The sequence below is a fragment of the Ambystoma mexicanum genome, chromosome 6q (genome assembly GCF_040938575.1).
Source record: "Ambystoma mexicanum isolate Mex_15411 chromosome 6q, UKY_AmexF1_1, whole genome shotgun sequence".
In the NCBI taxonomy this organism is placed as follows: Eukaryota; Metazoa; Chordata; class Amphibia; order Caudata; family Ambystomatidae; genus Ambystoma; species Ambystoma mexicanum.
The window spans coordinates 1,357,943,177-1,357,961,499 of record NC_090937.1 but is presented as its reverse complement, the minus strand read 5'-3'; the positions used below and the strand labels follow the sequence as shown (position 1 = coordinate 1,357,961,499).

General features: G+C 46.3%; 1 protein-coding gene across 3 annotated transcripts in view; it reads right to left on the bottom strand.

Annotated features, from left to right (window-relative positions):
- EVC (EvC ciliary complex subunit 1) overlaps nt 1–18,323 on the bottom strand; it is a 946,714-nt gene that overhangs the window by 322,454 nt on the left and 605,937 nt on the right. For all 3 annotated transcript variants that reach the window (XM_069631973.1, XM_069631974.1, XM_069631975.1), the window contains one exon: nt 9,696–9,905. In XM_069631973.1, coding sequence (XP_069488074.1) covers nt 9,696–9,905 — 210 coding nt within the window. The remainder of the gene's footprint in view (nt 1–9,695; nt 9,906–18,323) is intronic.

Here is an 18,323-nt window from a genome sequence, read left to right as displayed (position 1 = left end):
GACGCTGGTGGGGGAGGGACCTGGGCACGAGATCAGAGGGTGTCCAGGTAGCCAGTGGAGTTCCGTTTACAGCAAGGAGCTCAGCAGAGGAGAGGAGGAGAAAAAGCAGAAGCAAAGAGAAAGGTCTTGAGGTGCTTGCGGAACCGGAGATGGTTCTCCTCAAGTTCAAGGGAGGCAGGGAGGCTGTTCCAGAGGGAGGCACCAGCCGAAGAAAAAGATCTACCACCAACTCGTTGCTTGGAGAAGCAACTAACCCTGGGGGAGATGGAGGCGGATGAGCGAAGAGCTCGAGAAGGAAGATATTTAGGGAGAGAGAGTTGAAGGTATTGAGGCCCCAGGCCCCAGAAGGCCTTGTGAACGATGCAGAGGGTTTTGAACTTAATCCTCGCAGCCACTGGGAGCCAGTGCAGAGATTTCAGTCCTGGAGAGATACGATCCCTAGGCTTGAGGCCAAGAACAAGTCTTGCAGTCCTGTTCTGTATAAATTGCAGAGGGTGGAGAGTAGAAGAAGACTTATTTAGAAATAGGCTGTTGCAATAGTACAGCCTAGAGAGAACCAGGGCTCTGGAGACAGTCAGCTTCTGGGGGAAGGAGAGGAAAGGAAGAATACCTCTGAGGAGGTGCAGCTGGTAGTGTGACTTCTTAGAGATGTCAGAGATGTGAGGAGAGAAGGAGAGTGTGGAGTGGAAGATGACCCCGATGTTTTTAGCTTTGCAGGTGGGAGCAGGAAGAGGGCCAAGAGAGGCCGGCCAGAGAGCTACAGGAAAGGAGGGAGCGGGTGTGCCAATGAGGACAATCTCAGTCTTACTGGCATTAAGGCAGAGGTCATTGGCGGCACACCATTTCTGGATAGCCGACAGATAGTCAGAGATGAGGGACGGAAAGGAGGAGGCAGAGGGTAGCCCGAAATGAGCTGGGTGTCATCCGAATAGCACTGAAAGTTGGGACAGAGAGTGGCAATGCGGTGGGCAAAGAGTGACAGTTATTGGTTGAACAGCCAGGGAGAGAGGTTAGACCCCTGGGGGACACCACAGGTAGAGAAAAAGATAACAGAAAGGAAGGACCCAAGTTGGACCTGGGAGGGTCGGTCAGAGAGGAAGGAAGTCAGCCACGCCAGAGCTAGACCAGTGATACACCTCTATCAAAGAGGTGAAGGTTGGCCTGAGGGCCTTGGACCAAGACAGTTCCATTAGAGTAAACATTAATGATTACCTTAGAGGAATGGAAGGAGGCCAGGAGGGCATCCCAACGGGTGGCACCTTTAATGGGAGAAGAGGAGAAAGGAGAGAGCAGAGAGACCGTATGAAGGGTCCATAGGTCTGGCGAAGGAACGACAAAGAGGATGTCTGTGAGAGTTTCCTTGGAGGAGGCACTGGTGTAGGTGTCAGCGATAGGGAGGCCTGGGTTGGAGACCAGGATGTTCTTTTTAAACTTCTTCCTACTAGATTTAGTGAGGAGAGCAGGACAGTCAATAGAGAAGCAGTTAGAAAAGATAGGAGAGACAGAGAGCACCATAGAGAAGGTGGGAGAGGAGGGATGTAGAAGGGAGAGGGGGAGAAACTAGAGAAGGACACTAGAGTAGGCAGACAAGACAGCAAGAGGCACGCATTTAGAGCAATAGGACCAGTGGTATACAATCAGGATTAAAGAGCTCATCAAATGCACATTTTAAGACAAGAGAGAAGACACACCTAAGTTTGGGAATCCTGAATAGAGAGAGATAGGCCTAGGTTTCACTGTGCAATTTATTATAGGTACTGATACAGTCAGATTAAAAACAACAGGAGGGGAAAACCCACCTGTAAGTGGAAGGGGGGTAAGCAGGGCAGTCAGAGGGAAGGTGACTGGCAGCTGGCATCCCCAGCGGACACCTGCAGAAACTTACAGGGAGCCGCCTAAGAAGGAGCCGCCCTTTGCCTAGGGGCCCTTAGCCGTGGGGCTGGCAGGCAGACGCTGCCCAGGGTGGGTAAGAGAGGCAGGGAGGACCAATCATTTGGGAGGCGGGCAGGTATGCGGGACAAAAGGTGGAATGGAGGCCAGAAAGCAGGAGACACGGGCAGGCAAAATTCACAATTTTGACAAGTTAAACAGGAACAACAAAGGAACAGTACCTCATCCAAGGCCCAGGAGGGCAGTAAAGATTTCAATTTGATCATGCTGCTCTCACCCGCTCAGCCAAGTTTGAAAATGACAAGTGCAGTGAGCAGCGACACACCACGCCCAACACACCAAGGCACGTGGGCCAATCTGGGGGGTGGGCGGGTTGGCAGGCGTGCGTAATAAGTACTGATAAGAAATGCTGTTCTCATTTTTTGATGTTCATGAAAAAAGCTTTCCCTTGAAGTGCATTATAGTCCTAGCAAAGGCTGTACAAACATCCCAGAAGGTGACACACACACATTTTCATGGGCCAAAGAGAAGAAAACAGTTGGTCACACATGAATATTGATGGTTTACTTTTCATGGTACGAAGCAGCCCCCCGTACTTCCCAGAAGCACCTTGATGCCCCTGTCTGATTCTCATGGCTTCCCTCCCTTCCATAAGCACATCAGGAAAAATTTAAACTTTTGCTCCATTTCAGGGCAGCAGCATTGTAAATAGAAAAACAATTTATCAAATGTGAGGAATTGCCATCTGGAAGGAATGTAGAAGCCCAGGCCTTTTTGATTTTAATTAATTAATAAAATGATGCAGATAATTCCAATTCTGCATTTCCATTTCATAAGCTCCATGCCAAAAGCATAGTGTACACCTGTGCCCAGCTACATAAGTAACCTGGTCTGCAGCGCCTGCTCTCCAGTGGCACATAGCAGGTTCAGAAGTCACAGATGCCTGTGTAACAGCTGCAGTGACAGCCAAACACTACGTAACTGAGATAGCTGTTCTGGTGGCACACAAAACTGTGAATCTAAGCTGTATCTGAGTTTAGAATATTAGTTAATCTTTTCTAACGTGATTAACACAGGGATCAGTCTCTAAGCGCAGGATCGAGATTCGCACCTGTGTTGCTCTGCATGGTCTTGCTTCAAAAATAGATGTGCTGCCCCTGATCTATCCTCTCAGCCCATCCAGGTATGATAGCCAGCAACGCATAGTCATCCAAGCAGCATCAATTTGATATCACAAATGTGCCATGGCTGTGAGCCCAGCTCAGCTGTCAAAGAATTATGTGCATTCTCCCCAGACAGGCTGGGCTTTGCCACTGCTGGCAGGACTGTAGTCTTGTTCTGGTCTGTTTCTTTGTGTGGGCAGGTACTACCTGCTCCAGGCAGCCACTACACCACAGGAAACTGTCCTGGGAACAGGAATCAAAGGGAACACTCATTTACATCAGGAGCAGCACCACACAAGGCTGTTGCGTATCTAAAGACCTTTGAGTCTATTGAGAAGGAAAGAGGACAGGGTTAGTGTAGACAAATGGAGGTCTTTAAAGCTGGAGGAAGGTTCCACTATCATGTTTCTCTGTCTCCATCTTTCTTTCCTGTCCCCTCCACCTCCTGTTTCACAAAGCACGTTGGGTGGGATGTCAGATGGTAAATTCCACTTTTTCCAAACACAGAGATGTGTTTTCTAAAGCCGGCTAGCTCCATACCATTCACATGGGGGCGTTTGGCATTAAATGAATGGGTCTCCCACCACTTCTTTGAATCATTTCAGGACTTCAAACCTTCAGGAAAATGTAGATTACCCTGTTGGGAAATCAGTCTTTTCCAAAGTCCTCAAGTTGTGAGGTGAAAGCAGGTGTTCCAGGGCAGAGCCAATCTCCATTCCCTAACCATCCCCATGGACATTGGGGATGGACTGTTGCTGGAGCAAGACCTGCTTCTCTACCAGTCACGCTTCTGGCCGGACCTCACAGTGTTCAAGGACACCTGAAAGGTGTGTGCCAATTTCTCCTATGTCGGGAGCCCAAGAAAAGGACTCATTTTGTCCATGAGACGATGGTGTGGGACTCCCAGCTCTTGAGAGTCATGACTGACAGGATTCCTGTCATTTCGTCATCAAACAGCTGTGAGCTGTGATTCAAGCGTGTTCAACCCAGATCCAACCACCCAGAGCTGCCTTTGGCACTTGCTGAACTTTGAACCACTATCCCACAGGTTCAAACCGGTTCACAGCCACAATGAAGTACTGCTGCGTCTGCACTGCTAGAAGTGCGTCATCAGCAAACAAGTCGCTGATCAAACTGATCCTGATGTTACTTCCTGAACTGCATCCTTCGAGCCGCTGCATTAAACTGATGCACCTGTGCACCCGATCTGCCATTGAACCTACACTACCAAACTGAACCTGATGAGCTCCACAATCTGCATCACTTGAGTAACATTTCGAATAGCAGCCTTCTTCAGTTTGACCCCGCTTCCACACTTGCTTGCCATTGGACTCGGACTGCTGCATCGAATGGCCAAACAGAGACCAGAAGCATGGTTTGCAGTTGTCGAACCGCTAATATACTGCAAAGTTGTAATTGACTGATATCTGTTCCGCTGGTCTATTTTGGGCACTAGAGACTTGACTAGGTTACATTAATCCCTTTTTGTAAGTCAAGAATATATCCTTCGAACATTGTGTTTTTTTATTGCTTTTCCTCCCAACCTCTCTTTACCCAGAGTGCTGCATCTTGCTATCTTTCATAGCCTTTTTTTTTCTACTCGTGTGGGCTTGGACATCATTTTCTAGCTAGGTATTATTGCAGACAGTGTGTGATTAAAGTATATATATTTTGATAGAACCTTGATTGGACGTTCGTTCATTTTGAACTGTTATACTTCACTGTTTGGGTTGCTACTGAACCACATTAACACCCCTCTACAGAGTATAGCCTTCTCTCTGCCCACATTACCGCAAAAGAGGTATATCTCGTAACTGTGGCTGTTTTACCTTTATGGTTGTATGTATTGGCTCTTGGTTTGTAGAAGTGTGAAGGTAGAGTAGGTGCTTTAGGCTCCACTGCTCCTTGTAAGGCAGATGTCCATCACAACATCCTACTCTGTATTGTATTTGTATTTGTATTTATTTATTTATATTGCGCACCTTGCCCAGAGGCTTGCGGGCGCATGTTTAGGAGGAAGTTACAAGTTACAGAAAGGAGGTTACAGGTTACAGCAGGGGTGATACAGTATACTGTTACAGGTGATATTAACATAGATATTAACAGCAAAGTAGCAGCACGCGGTTACAGGAGAAGGGTACAAGCTGTGAGCAATTGCAAGTAGCAAGAAAGTATACGTTAGATCCGTTTAGATTACAGTAGAATCGCCAGGCAGGCGAACCTAAACGCGTTAGGCAGATGTAAGAGCCGGAGTGACAAAGTGCAGACGCCGTGCAGAAACAAACACTAGCCGCTGCAGGATGCAGTGGTGGAAAGTGAGATATCTTGTTCACGTAGCCAAAGTTTAGCTTTGGCTTTAAATTCGAGGCAGTGCGGGATGTTCCTTAGGGCATTAGGAAGTGAGTTCCAGAGCTTGGCAGCAAGGACAGGAAAACTCGACCCTCCCGCCGAGCGTAGTTTGAATCTGGGGATGTCCAGTGTGTGGATCTGGGCGGATCTCAATGGTCTAATGGCTGTGTGTTGCGAGAAGCGTGATACTAAGTAAGCAGGAGCTGCATTGTTCTGAGCCTTGTGTGTGAGCACAAGTGATTTGAGTGATATGCAATGGGAAATAGGTAACCATTGAATGTTGCGTCTAAAATTGGAGATGTGGGTTCGTCTAGGAATGTTGAGTGCTGCCCTTATGGCGTTGTTTTGCGTGACCTGGAGTTTGTCCAGATTTCTTTGGCTGGTCCCAAGGTAGAGGGCGTTACAATAGTCGATTTTGGACAGGATGAGGGTTCTCGCGAGGGTCAGGCAGTTGTCCGGAGTCAGGAATGGTTTGCAGGCTGTGATCAATTTGCAGGTGTAAGAGGAAGCAGAGACAACTGCATTAGTTTGTCGAACGAGGGACAGTGTGGAATCTAGGTAGATTCCTAGAGTTTTGGTGACATTGGCCACTTTAATGTCATTTCCGTCAATAGTGAAGGATTTATAGTTGGAGTCGAGTTTCGAAAGTTTAGTTTGGGAGCCCAGAATAATTAACTCTGTTTTTTCGTCGTTAAGGCAGAGCCCGTGATTAGCCATCCAGGCCTGGATGACGGTGTAGACTGTATTGAGAGATTTTGAATCGGTTACAAAATCACCCGTGATAGGGATGAGTATCTGGGTGTCATCCGCGTAATTAGTGTAAGAGACACCCAGATAATCAAGGATATCAAAGAGTGGTTTTGTGAACACATTGTAGAGTGTGGGAGATACACAAGATCCTTGAGGGACTCCACAAGGGACGTGGGATGGGTCAGCCGCTGCTAGTGGAGAGAAAACCCTCATGGTTCTGTTAGCAAGGAACGAACTGATCCAAGAAGTGGCTGTGTCTGAGAAATGGGCGGCAATTTTGAGATGGTGACATAGGATTTGGTGGTCGACCAAATCAAAGGCTGCTGAGAGATCAAGGAGGAGTAGGAGCGCCATTTTGCCCTTGTCTTTCAGATCCTCGATTTGGGTTTTTAGGTCTAGTAATGCTGTCTCAGTGCCATGCCTGGGACGGAAGCCAGATTGTCTCAAACCTAGTAGATTGTTGCGTTCGAGATACTCCTGGATTTGGAGATAGGCTGCGCGGTCGAGGATTTTAAGCAGGTAGGGCACGGTGGTGATGGGCCTGTAGTTTGAAGGGTTGCTAGGGTCCAGATTGGCTTTTTTAATTAAAGGTATGACCCAAGCGTCCTTGAGGTTGTCGGGCACGGTACTTGATTCAAAGGAGGCATTTATGAGGGAGGTAATAAATGGGGCGAGCTTAGGAGCGGCTTCCTTAATGATGACGGCGGGGCAAGCATCACCTTGGCAGTTGGAGGGTTTTAGTTTAGATATAATGTTTTCTACTTCCTTGACAGAGAGGGGAGAGAAACTGAATGGTTTAAGGTCTTGTTTAGACGCTTGGATATTGTAGTTCGAGGTGGCGCTGGTTGAGCCCGCGAGGTGGTTTTTTTTTGCATTGATTTTAGTTTGGAGAGTGGAGATTTTGTCTAGTAGAGCTTTTTGGATATTTGAGCACCAAACAGTGTCTGGGGTGCACTTATCGAGAGGAGCGATAGGGGACTCAAGTTCCATAAGTATCTTAAAGAGTTCCTTGGTGTTAGAGCGGGCTTGAGTGATTCTTTTGTTGTATGCTTCCTTTTTTGCCGAGAGGATAGCTTCTTTATAGGCAAGGGTGGCAGACGTGAGGTTATTTTTGTTGGCTAGGGACGGGACACTTTTCCATAAGACATCGGCTTTTCTTTTTTCTTTGCGTAGGTCACGTAGCTGCGGTGTGAACCAGGAGTTCAAATGGGACCGCGGTTTTTGTTTACGCAATTTGATGCGGGCGATAGTGTTGAGGGCTTTTGTCATGACACGATTATAAGTGTCTACTAACACTGAGGGGTCAGAGCACGACTCAGACGCCGCGTTCAACAAAGGGAGGATGAGTGGTAAAAGTTTCTCAGTGGTAATGTCTTTTTTATTCCGTGTGAGCGTGGATGGGGCGAGGTTTAGCGAGTCCTCGAGAGGGCTGGTGTTCATGGAGAAGGAGATTAAATGGTGGTCGGACCAAGCGCAGGGGGATACAGAAATATCATTGAGGGCGCAGTTCAGGTCTGCAACCCAGTCAAGAATACGGCCTTTAGTGTGGGTGGGCTCCGTGATATGTTGTGTGAAGCCGAAATCAGACAGGACATTTGCTAAATCGGTGGCTTTAGTGTCATTCTTATCCAGGTAACCCAGGTTGAAGTCGCCCATGATCATAATTTGGGAGTTAGGCTTAGCACAAGATGCTAGGAGAGAGGAAATGTCTTCAACAAATGAATATGTGGGGCCGGGAGGCCTATAAATGAGGTGGACTGTGGCCTCTCTGCCCTGGAGTGGGCAGCTAGGCCAGAAATGCAATAGGAAATGTGGTGGATGGCAGTAGCCTGCCCTCCCCTGCAGTGACCTAAACCTCTACTGCAGGGAGGCAACATCAAACTTCCCCAGGAAAATCTCTGAGAAAGTTCTAAGAGTTTGTGGAATACCAAATCACACCAAATCTGGATGGTTGTTTGGAATCCTGTACATGTTTACCAAGGCTTATTCATAACAAGTAAAGCCCAATGCTATTTTAATATATTGAGTCAATATACTTCTTTTTTTTAACAGCAAAATGCTATACTTCAAAAATGTAAGGTGAACGGAGGATAGCACAGGGGCAATGTGCTGGTCCTGGAAGCAGAGCAACAGAGGTTGGAATCCCGGATCTGCGCTTAGAAACCGAACTCTGGTATTAAACGTGTTATAGAATACCAATAAAAATAAATAAAATAAGGTACATTTAAAGGACACATTTCTTTCCTGAACATTCCGTTTAACACTTATTGTTGAATACTTGGAATATAGCACAGTGCATGGTCAATTGAGGTTTCAACCTTGTAAAAAAAAAAAAAAGCTACACTTGAGATTCACCATGAAAAGCCATAGCTAGCATTTGCAAGTGTCATTAACACCTTGTAATGTTTATCAACTATTCTGTCAGCTACACATTCTGTCAGAATCCCACATTGCAGAAGCTGCTCACCGCCTATAAACCCACCAGTTTTCCGACTAACCGATTGTGCTCTCGCAGACAAAAGTGATCATTAGAGTATGTTTGGAGAAAGCACCCCACTTCAGCCAACCATGAAGCCTCCATCACCCTTGCCAAAACCTACACCAACTTCCCTTACACCAACTTCCCCGAGAACACCCAAATTCGTTTACCCATTACAGGAAATCACTCCCATGACACTGACCCCAACAGGATCTACATCTGCAAATTGAATGGCCACTCGCAACTTCTGCCTCAACAATGACAACACTGAGCTGTTCATTGTAGGCTCCTCCCACCATCTCAACCAGCTGGATCCAGCATTCACCTCCCCCTCCATCAACGGCACCCCCATCCCGATCTTGAAGCATGTTAAGACTCTAGGATGCTGAACTCAACATGAACACATCAATGCTTTGACATCCTCCACACCCTATGCGTCTAAACTCATTACTGTGAGCAGACAATTTCTCTCACATGACAATTGCCTTACGCTTGCTAGAGCTACTGGAGGCAGCAAATTGGACTATTGCAATGTTCTACTATCAAGAAAATACCAAGGCAGGTGCACAACCTAGTATACTGATTATTTAGAGAATGTTCTACTATCAGGCACCTCTACCAAGAACCTATCCAAACAGCAACTATTGCCGAAAAAAAAAGTTCCACAGCGCGGCTACCATCCTAATTAAATACTGAATCAAGTTTAAAATCTTGACTATCACGCACCGTTGTTTCTATGGTCATCTTCAAACCACACTTCCAGATTAAAAAACAAACGAGCAGGAGGCTCTAGCTTTTGTGTCACAGCGCCCTCCCTCTGTAAAAGTCACCCCCTCAACATCAAAACTTGACTGTTTGACAAATACGACTATTGTTTCTCTTGCTGGCTCCGAATGTACCTATATCCAGTCCTATTTTGCCTACTACGGTTCAAACGCCGTGATACTCATGGGTCTAGGCGCTACATAAATGTAATAAATAAAATAAGAGCCTATGAAACATGATGTTAGAGAATAGGGTGACTACTTTCTCAACTTCAGTTTTACAGTTTAAGGAACAGATACCTTGAAATCTGTGCTGTCTTCATCAGACATATGGTCTGCTGCCTCCTGCTGTGCATGCTTCACCAGGACTTGTCCAATCATTTGCTCCATGTGTTGCTGCAGCAGCAGCAACCCTTCCCGTAGTTCAGCAAGCAGTTCCTGGTGGAATTCTCTGCGAGCCTGCTCACTCTCTTCCTCCACCTTCTGTTCCTTCTCCAAAATCTGAGCCTCCTATTTTTTCAGTTTATAGAAATAAACAAAGAATAAAAAAGGACTGATTATTCTTTAATTTGTATTTATTGTTTAGTATAATATTAGGTTCTCAAAAGGTTTTAATAAAAAAAGAAACTCCCAGGCATTACCTGTTTGATGGACAATCTACAACAACCTGCACTACTGCAAATACAAAGGTACAAAATATATATTTATAAAAGAAACAGGACAACCACAATCTTCTTGAGCTAAGAAAATATGATTTTGCTCTCCTGAACTAAGAGCCCCTCCTGTTCCTTAACAATCAAGTGATATCCCATTCCTCACTTTCCATCTGAATGGATTAATATAATCTTCAGAACCGACCTATGAATTTATTTGGATTTAATGTATTGTTTTACTAACAATAAATACCCGTTCTCTGAATGGGCTCTGTGGACAGACAGGCAATGCTCATCAATTGTTGAAAATCAATGATCCTGCAGGTCGCTGTTAAGATTCTCTTATCACTAGAAGTGTTTTGCACTCTAGAGTAAACTGCACTGAGAATGGGTGTGTGTGGCTGGCTGACATACCCTGGAGCAGGCGTTGGGGGGTGAGGTGAGAGTTGGTGTGCTGCTGCATACTGGGACCTACTGTGCTCTGTCCCCACCTGTTGCCTCCCCCTGGTGTGGTGCAGTTCATTGCGGTGCAAATGTCCCAGAGGTTTCACTGAAATTCGGGGAAAGGGGATGGGTGTCCAAATTTGATGTAGCCAGTAATATCCGGAGGGTGCTAACAGGTAACTATTTAAAATGTGGTGCAGATTGGTGAAACGATTAGGAATTGTATAAGGTACAACGCTTTGCCAAGCCACAAACCCGGCCACAAACCCACACATTTTCTCTTTTATGACTATAGATATAACAAGCGTCACTGTATCAACACGACCCAGGAATGCAGCAAGAAACCTTAAAGGAAAAGACAATTACTCGATGACTTTGTGAAATCTAAAAGTATAGATTTCAACCAAATATCCAATGTGAGTACATTTAATATCTTGGACTGTGAACTTAAAACCCTTTGTTACTGATCCACCATGTACATTGGTGGATCAGCGTTCATGAGATATCTTGGGCCAAAGCCAGAAACACACTTAGAGGTAAAACATAACTTTCAACAAGACTTGATATCTCCCTGGAAGTCCGTTTACTTTGTTCAGGGAGGCAGAGCAAGAACAGCTTCGCCTAATGGCCCTACCATGTGCTTCCTTTTGCACTGTCGGAAACTCTTTGGAATTTAAGCCGACATATTGTCATATTTGCATTGTAGAACACGGAATAAGCTGCCTCACCACTGCTAAAGGAATGTAATTTGGTATAAGTGGAAGTACTATTAGACATCTATCTCATAGGACTTCCATATTCTGTACTGTTCCAGATAAATGAAATTTGCCGAGAGTCGTAGGGGCATCAATATTGTGGCCCTATTCAATTTTTGTGCACCAACTTCCTTACACTCCTGAACTTGGTGCAGGCCCTCATATATTGAACACTAAACCCAGATGTAGGCGGGCATTACTGTCAGGTAAAGGCCTGGAGAAAGTGAGGGCCTTAATGTAGGCCAAGGAGCCATTACCTCAGAGATTGTTTCCATTAGCACCCATGCATTATTACGGGGATACCAATAGCTTTTTTTAATTTGAGAAATGGAGCAGTTTGCCGTTTCTCAAGTAAGAAAAAAATACTACAAAACAAAATGGCCTCCACAGACTAAGGGAGAAGGGAACTATACCTACTCCGTCTCCCTTTCCATGATGATCATTTTCAAGAGAGGGAGCAGTAGGACAGAAGCTAGCAGATGGCATGGTAAGGTGAGTTGAAAGTCTGCCGTGGGGTACGCTGGATGGGTGAGAGGGTAGAGGGGGAATTGGGTAGGCAGAGGGTAATGGGAGGCCAATGATGGCAGCATCCTGTTTCTCAGGAGGCTTGGGACGTGGTCAATACCATGAGGTAAAGCCTGCCTTCAGAGTCCCCTGAATGCCTGGGGGGCCCCATGCCACCACCTCCCATGTGTGAATGTGACGTCATCCTCTGGGCCAATTTATACATCTGCATCTAGGAAACAACTATTGAAATCATCTCCAGAGAACAACAAGTGAACTCCACTGGGGTCCCATTGACTGTAGAAATGGTAGGAAATCACCTAACCTCCGTACTTATAGATATATATCCATAACCCAATGCCGAATCTCACTACTAATTATTTCTCCTATTGTGTTTTTCACTGCATTACAAAGAAATCTGGCCAAATCAGAAACTAAAAACATTAACACCATGCTCACCTTATTAATTTCAGTACCTTTAGCCACCGTAAACTAGTTCACATTAAAATGCTCTTGGAAACCATTGCTAGCCGGGGACATGAATTGGTAGTAGTTTAAAAGAGTTTGACAGCTTATGATGACATGGTCACCAAGCACAGAGTCACTATTTTAGCACTTGCTGATGTATATTATTCATCATTCATTCCCACCTTGTAGCTTTCAAATTATAAAAATGTAGTAAACGCCTATGTTGAAGAGGGGACTAAATGTGTTTCCTAGTAACCAAGTCGCTTCAGTACTATGGTGCGTTTAACAAATGCAAGAAAAAAAAAAACTCTAATATGAGATCAGAAAAGGCAATTTCTATTAACAAGCCATTTACGTCCCATTACCACCTTGGAAGATCCCTCCACGTCAGAGACACAGAGCAAGACACTAGGGATTTGCAAATTAGCTGAGAAGTTTGCATTTTTGCTCCACATGAGATATTTTTTGTTGTCTTAAAGGCAGTCATATTTTGTAAGTAGCTATTTCAGCAAAATACCCATAGTATTTGGAATGCTAATTTAACTCCTTGTATCCGTCTGCTCCCTACTTTGGAAGCTTTTTGGACAGCCCTTTAAAAATCATTATTTTTGCTTTTATGTATTCTTACATTCTACCCAATTTTCTTGCCCTGCTCTTCAATTGTCTCTACTGATATTTTCAAGAAGTTGATGTTATTTGTGAGTTTGTCAAGGGGTCCTTTAACATGTGAATTTTCATTTAGTTTGCTTAGTTAAGCATTTTGCATTTTATGTATATATATTTTTTTTAAATATATATTTTATATTATCTATATGTATGACTGTACAGCCCTCCATTACGTTTGGGCCAGAATGGTCTGTAAACATTCTATAAATGAAATAAAGGTGCCCTATGTTGCCAGGCACTCCACGAGTTAACACACTCGGCCCCCTCCATTGGGGAGGCGGAGTGTTAGAGTGACGTGGGAGCAGGGAAGCGGGGGTTTGCTGGGAAGGCGCGCAAAGGCGCCAGTTGGTCTGTTATGTCCAGGGGAATGAAGAGGCCACCGCCACCACCGCCGCCATCACCACCACCACCACCACCACCACCGGTCCTCCTCCTCCGCCCACAAGGCTGCGCCTGCTATGACAACATGGGGAACTGCATCCTCCACGCCTGGCCGGCCGCCAGATCCCCGACGGTGCATGCGTGCCGGTGATCCCGCCCGCGCACACGGCTGCCGCTTCATCCTCCTTTCACTAAGTCACGGACCACGCCAGAGAAGCAGTTTAGGGGCCACTTCACTCCTTTAAAGGCCCAATAGCCGGTCCTGCTTCCAGACGCTTGGGTGAGTGCGTGGGTGCACGCCTGTACTTTGATATTTCCGCACACGACTGAGCCACGCAGAGGCTGTGGATCACTTAACCTCAACAACTACCCGTTTTCCCACGTGGTGGCAGCTCGCTCACGGAGCCTCACCTTTCCAACACCATGAGTAGCCAGGGGTCCAATCCTGGGTCCCCGCAGCCTGCTCGTGCGGCGAAATCGATACAGCGGAGGTTGCCCCCGCCATTCACCATGACGCCCCAAGCCACCAAAGGGCCCAGGTGGACTGACTGGATGGAGGATTTTCATCATTTCGTGAGGGGGTCCGGCGATGGTGACTCCCCCAACATCAGGGACATTTTTCTCAACCTTGTAGGGGGGGAAATAAAGACGGTAGTAAAAACAATCCCAGCTGCCGAACAAAACACCTTCCCTAACTTGATTAATGCCCTGGACAAGCTACTCATCATTGAAGTCAACCGAGATTATGAGAGGTATTTATTCAACAAGTGCACCCAGCTGCCACACGAGACTGTTGATGAGTTCATAACTTGCCTAAGAGTGAAGGGCGCAAACTGCCAATTTGACGCATTCTCCCTAGAAGAGGCAATACGGCTGAGAGTGATAGAAGGCTGCCTCTCCCCAACACTCAAGAAGCAACTCTTAAAAAAACCACTCACCATCCCCGAAGTAAGCAAACTTGCCGGCATACATGAGAGAGTCGATGCACAAGCCTCGTCCATGGGCAACACAAGTAACCCCAAACAAGACACCAATGAACTCATAGCTGCCATACAGCCGCCTCGCCAAGGTGACAGAGGGCCACAACAGTACAGAGCATCAGGGGCGCAGGTACCACGCCAGCAAAGACAGTGCTATCGTTGCGGGATGTCCTTCCCACACTCCGGGTCGTGCCCAGCCCTAACCCAACGTTGCACGAACTGCGGGAGGGAGGGGCATTTTCACTCTGTATGCAGAGAAGGCATACCGTTTCCCCTAATGCGTCCACAAGCACCCAACAGAACGCCGTTTCGGCCGCCCCCCCACAATACAATCAGCCGAGGCAATACCAACAAGGACAAAGCCAGAGACGATATGTCAGAGCAATCGATGAATACCAAACACCAGGATATTACGTTCAGCCTGACCAGGCGGACCAGACCAGGTATTTCACAGATGAATACGAGAATCCACCAATGGAACAAAGGCCTGAGACATTTTACCATGAAGATCAAGAGGCGGCCTACAATGCGCCGTATGACCCATATGACCAGGACGAGTTCGTCAATCTCATTCTTGATAACAAAGAGGCGAGGGAAGCCCCGAAAATCCCAATCAAGATGGGAAACTGCCAATTCCAGTTCATGATCGACTCGGGCGCTACCGTGAATATCATGGGCGAACAGGACTACGGCAGGATGTCAAACCCACCGCCGCTTGACCCATCATATTCGAGACTCTTCCAGTGGGGTGCTGCAACCCCCCTGCAGACTGTGGGACAATTTACTCAACGTTTTCTCCCGAATGGACGACAAGTGGACACAACCATCCACGTTATTCGCTCTCTCGCCAGGAGCAGATGTCTACTCAGCTACCACACAGCGTCCCGCCTGGGGCTGATCGAGATCCACATGAAAACAGGAGATACCATTACCGCAACCCCAAACAACCTGGACCTGAAGAACTCGATCGGCGCAATAGCGTGTTTCCAAAACCAGAACCTCATCACACAAGACGACGTGATGAAAAGATTTCCAAAGCTGTGTACAAGACTGGGAAAACTCAATGCTCCCCTATCAGGCTGCACATTGACCCGCTGGTACGCCCAGTGCCACAGCACCCCAGGAAGAAAGCAGCACCAGTATTATCATGGAGATACTCCGGGACACCATTCCATACACTTCAGCCTTACCTTTAAAGCACCTTACAAATAATTGGCAGCCGTCACACGCACCACACTAGTTGCAGTTTGATCATGCAGTTATAACATCCAATGTAACTTCTTGTAATTCCCAAACAAAAACTCGAGACTTACTTAAAAGGCGGTATACATTTGGCTAAACTGAAAATTGCATTACAGTTTAAGATGATGCATGCCATGAACACATTTGTGATTTGGGAACTCTAAGCAGGAATACAACTTTTGATAAAGATAATGGGCCTCATTAGGAGTGTGCCAGTGCGGTAATAACGTGCCGTTATTACTGCATACCGGCATGTTACTGCACCGATATACGAGTTTGTTGGCAGGGTGGCAAATTAATCCACTGAGCTTTTGTTGGCTCACCTATGGGCAGTTCTGGTCAAGCAGTTATCTTAGTCGAGGGAAGCATGTCAGACATAAAAATAGTGTATCACTATATTACATTGAATAAAGATCTAGAGATCCTAATATCTCATGTCACTGAAATCACACCGAGCATCAAGGCAGTTGAAGGGTTTTTATTTTTGTTGGGGGCCCTCAGGCGTTCCCCCCCTCTCTCTCGTCTTGTATTGACCTTCCTCTCAAACCCAGATATCAATAACCTCCAGGTTAGTGGTAGCGAACATTGACACCTACTGCCTAAGAACTGTCTTATGGTACAGGTGGCACTCTAAGATGCTGGCTGTCTAATCTCATTCATGGATTTCTTAACTGTCCCAATTCTATCAAAGGGTTAGTGTTCTAATGGGAATTGGATTAGTGCCCTGAATTCACTCTGCTGGATTTAGGCTCCATTCAATCATACCCATGCTCACCTCTCTCTTCTACTCTTACAATCTTCCCTCTACCTACCTCTTCCCCCTCTCCTGTCCCTTTAACTCTCACCTCCACCCTTTAATGTCACTACTCGTCCCACTACTGCTCTTTCCCACTACTCTCCTCCTCCCACCAATCCTACTACTCACCTCCTCCCACCACTACTAAACACTCTCCTTTCTCTCAGGCCCATCCACTTCCCATCCACTCGTTACACTATCCTTGCTAAGCACCTGCGTCACAAACATGCAGACTCAAACTGAAGAACCACTAGCACCTCTAAGCCAATAGACCTCACCTTCTCGATGAATCTCCGGCACAATGTGGCCTTTCCTTCCCCTCCTAGGACATTTATGTGTATAAAAGAGTTATTAAAAAGGGCTAAGCGCAGCCCCGTTTCTCCATGCAGGCTCACTGTGTTCTAGTGGTGACGGCTCAGGATGGTCACTGTTCCTGTTAATTTTTCTGGATCCCGCACTGTGTTCCTATGGTAGGTTCTTGTGGGGAGGGTCGATTCTTCACCCTCTGGTGGATTAAGGAGCTTGTGGATTGGTGTGCTTGGTTGCCTGCTCCCTTTTCCAGCTCAGTGCCATTCTCTGTGCAACTGCGTACTGATGCGGCTCCTCTCTATGCCACACAACCTTTGAGTCCTCAACTGCTGATGCTTTGATCCCCTTTGGTGCTGCTCTCAGTACCACTGCACTGATGGGACCAGGCCGCAGCGTGGTTCTGGTCTGTTGTCATGGCTCTTCATTTTGGTTGCCTTGCTGGATCTCTTCTCCTCTGAACCTTGTGGGACCTTCACTGCTGATCCTTTCCCTTGGATGGTTGTTGCTGAAAAGGAAAAGGGACACAGGCAAGTTTCTGAGACATGAGGAACGGCTAGAGATAAGAGTCGACAAGCACATATTCTGGCACAAGCGAGGGTAAAACAGGAACTGGGGCTCTCTCTACTGCTATTGTCTACCTTGGAGTTAGGATGAGCCTCAAATTCTTCCCAGTTGGTCCCCCTTTTGACAAAGCCAGGTTACCAGCATTGTCGCACTAATTGGAAGGACTGCCAGCCATCCTTAGCTCACTCTGAGCTACCTCGAATAAAGGAGACACCATACCAACAACATGCTCCAAACCAAAATACGCATCTCTCTCAGACATTATCAGTGCTTCACTTAATCAAAGCCTCTTACCCAGATGAATATAAGATGGGCCAGGTTCTTGATGTTCTAACAAAACATTCACTGGACCCAGACAAAATGTGAAAAATATGAACCTACTTAAAGCATTCATAATCATTGAAAAAACTGCAATTTAAAATCAAAATAGCTTTCCAGCGATGACATTGAAATAAACAAGACCCCTTCCTACGCGTCTCATTCAATCCCTCCACCTCTATTGGTACAGTCAACTAAACGGGCTTTTTTTAATATTCTCACCACGCTCATGGTTTTCAAAGAATCAATACAACCCCAGCTCTTCACCAACAGGCAATAAATAACTGCACTTGATCTTATCAATGCGGATATCCTGCAAGTTACCCCAAGGTCAAATACTCTAAAACTTCATTTTCAGTCTCTTCATGGAACCCATACGGTTATTTCTCATCAAAATTTAAAGCCACAAATATGTCGATGTAAGGCAACTATACTCAAATATCTAACATACATCACCTCAAACATTCTCACTCCCTAATTGTAGTATGAATGCTGGGCACTGTGACAATTCACAGGATCTTGTTACTTCTCCCTGGGGGAGAGGGGGTTGAGGGGGCCTTCCCAGTGAGGCTACAGAGGCGAGTCTACTACCCTATAGTCCCCCCTAGGGATGGTGGAAAGCGGGACCTAACAGGGAGTGACTCCCCTCATGGGGATAAGGACTCCAGTTCCATGAAAGCACTCTCTAACCCTCTTGCCCTTGCACCCATAAAAACCATAAAGTCTGCAGAGTACTACTGTGTGTTACTATAACATTCCCTTACTTCCTTCCCTGAGACTTGACACCACTGAGGTGAGGAAGAACAAGAATGATGGCATACCTTTTTCTAAGAGTACTGGGAATAGGT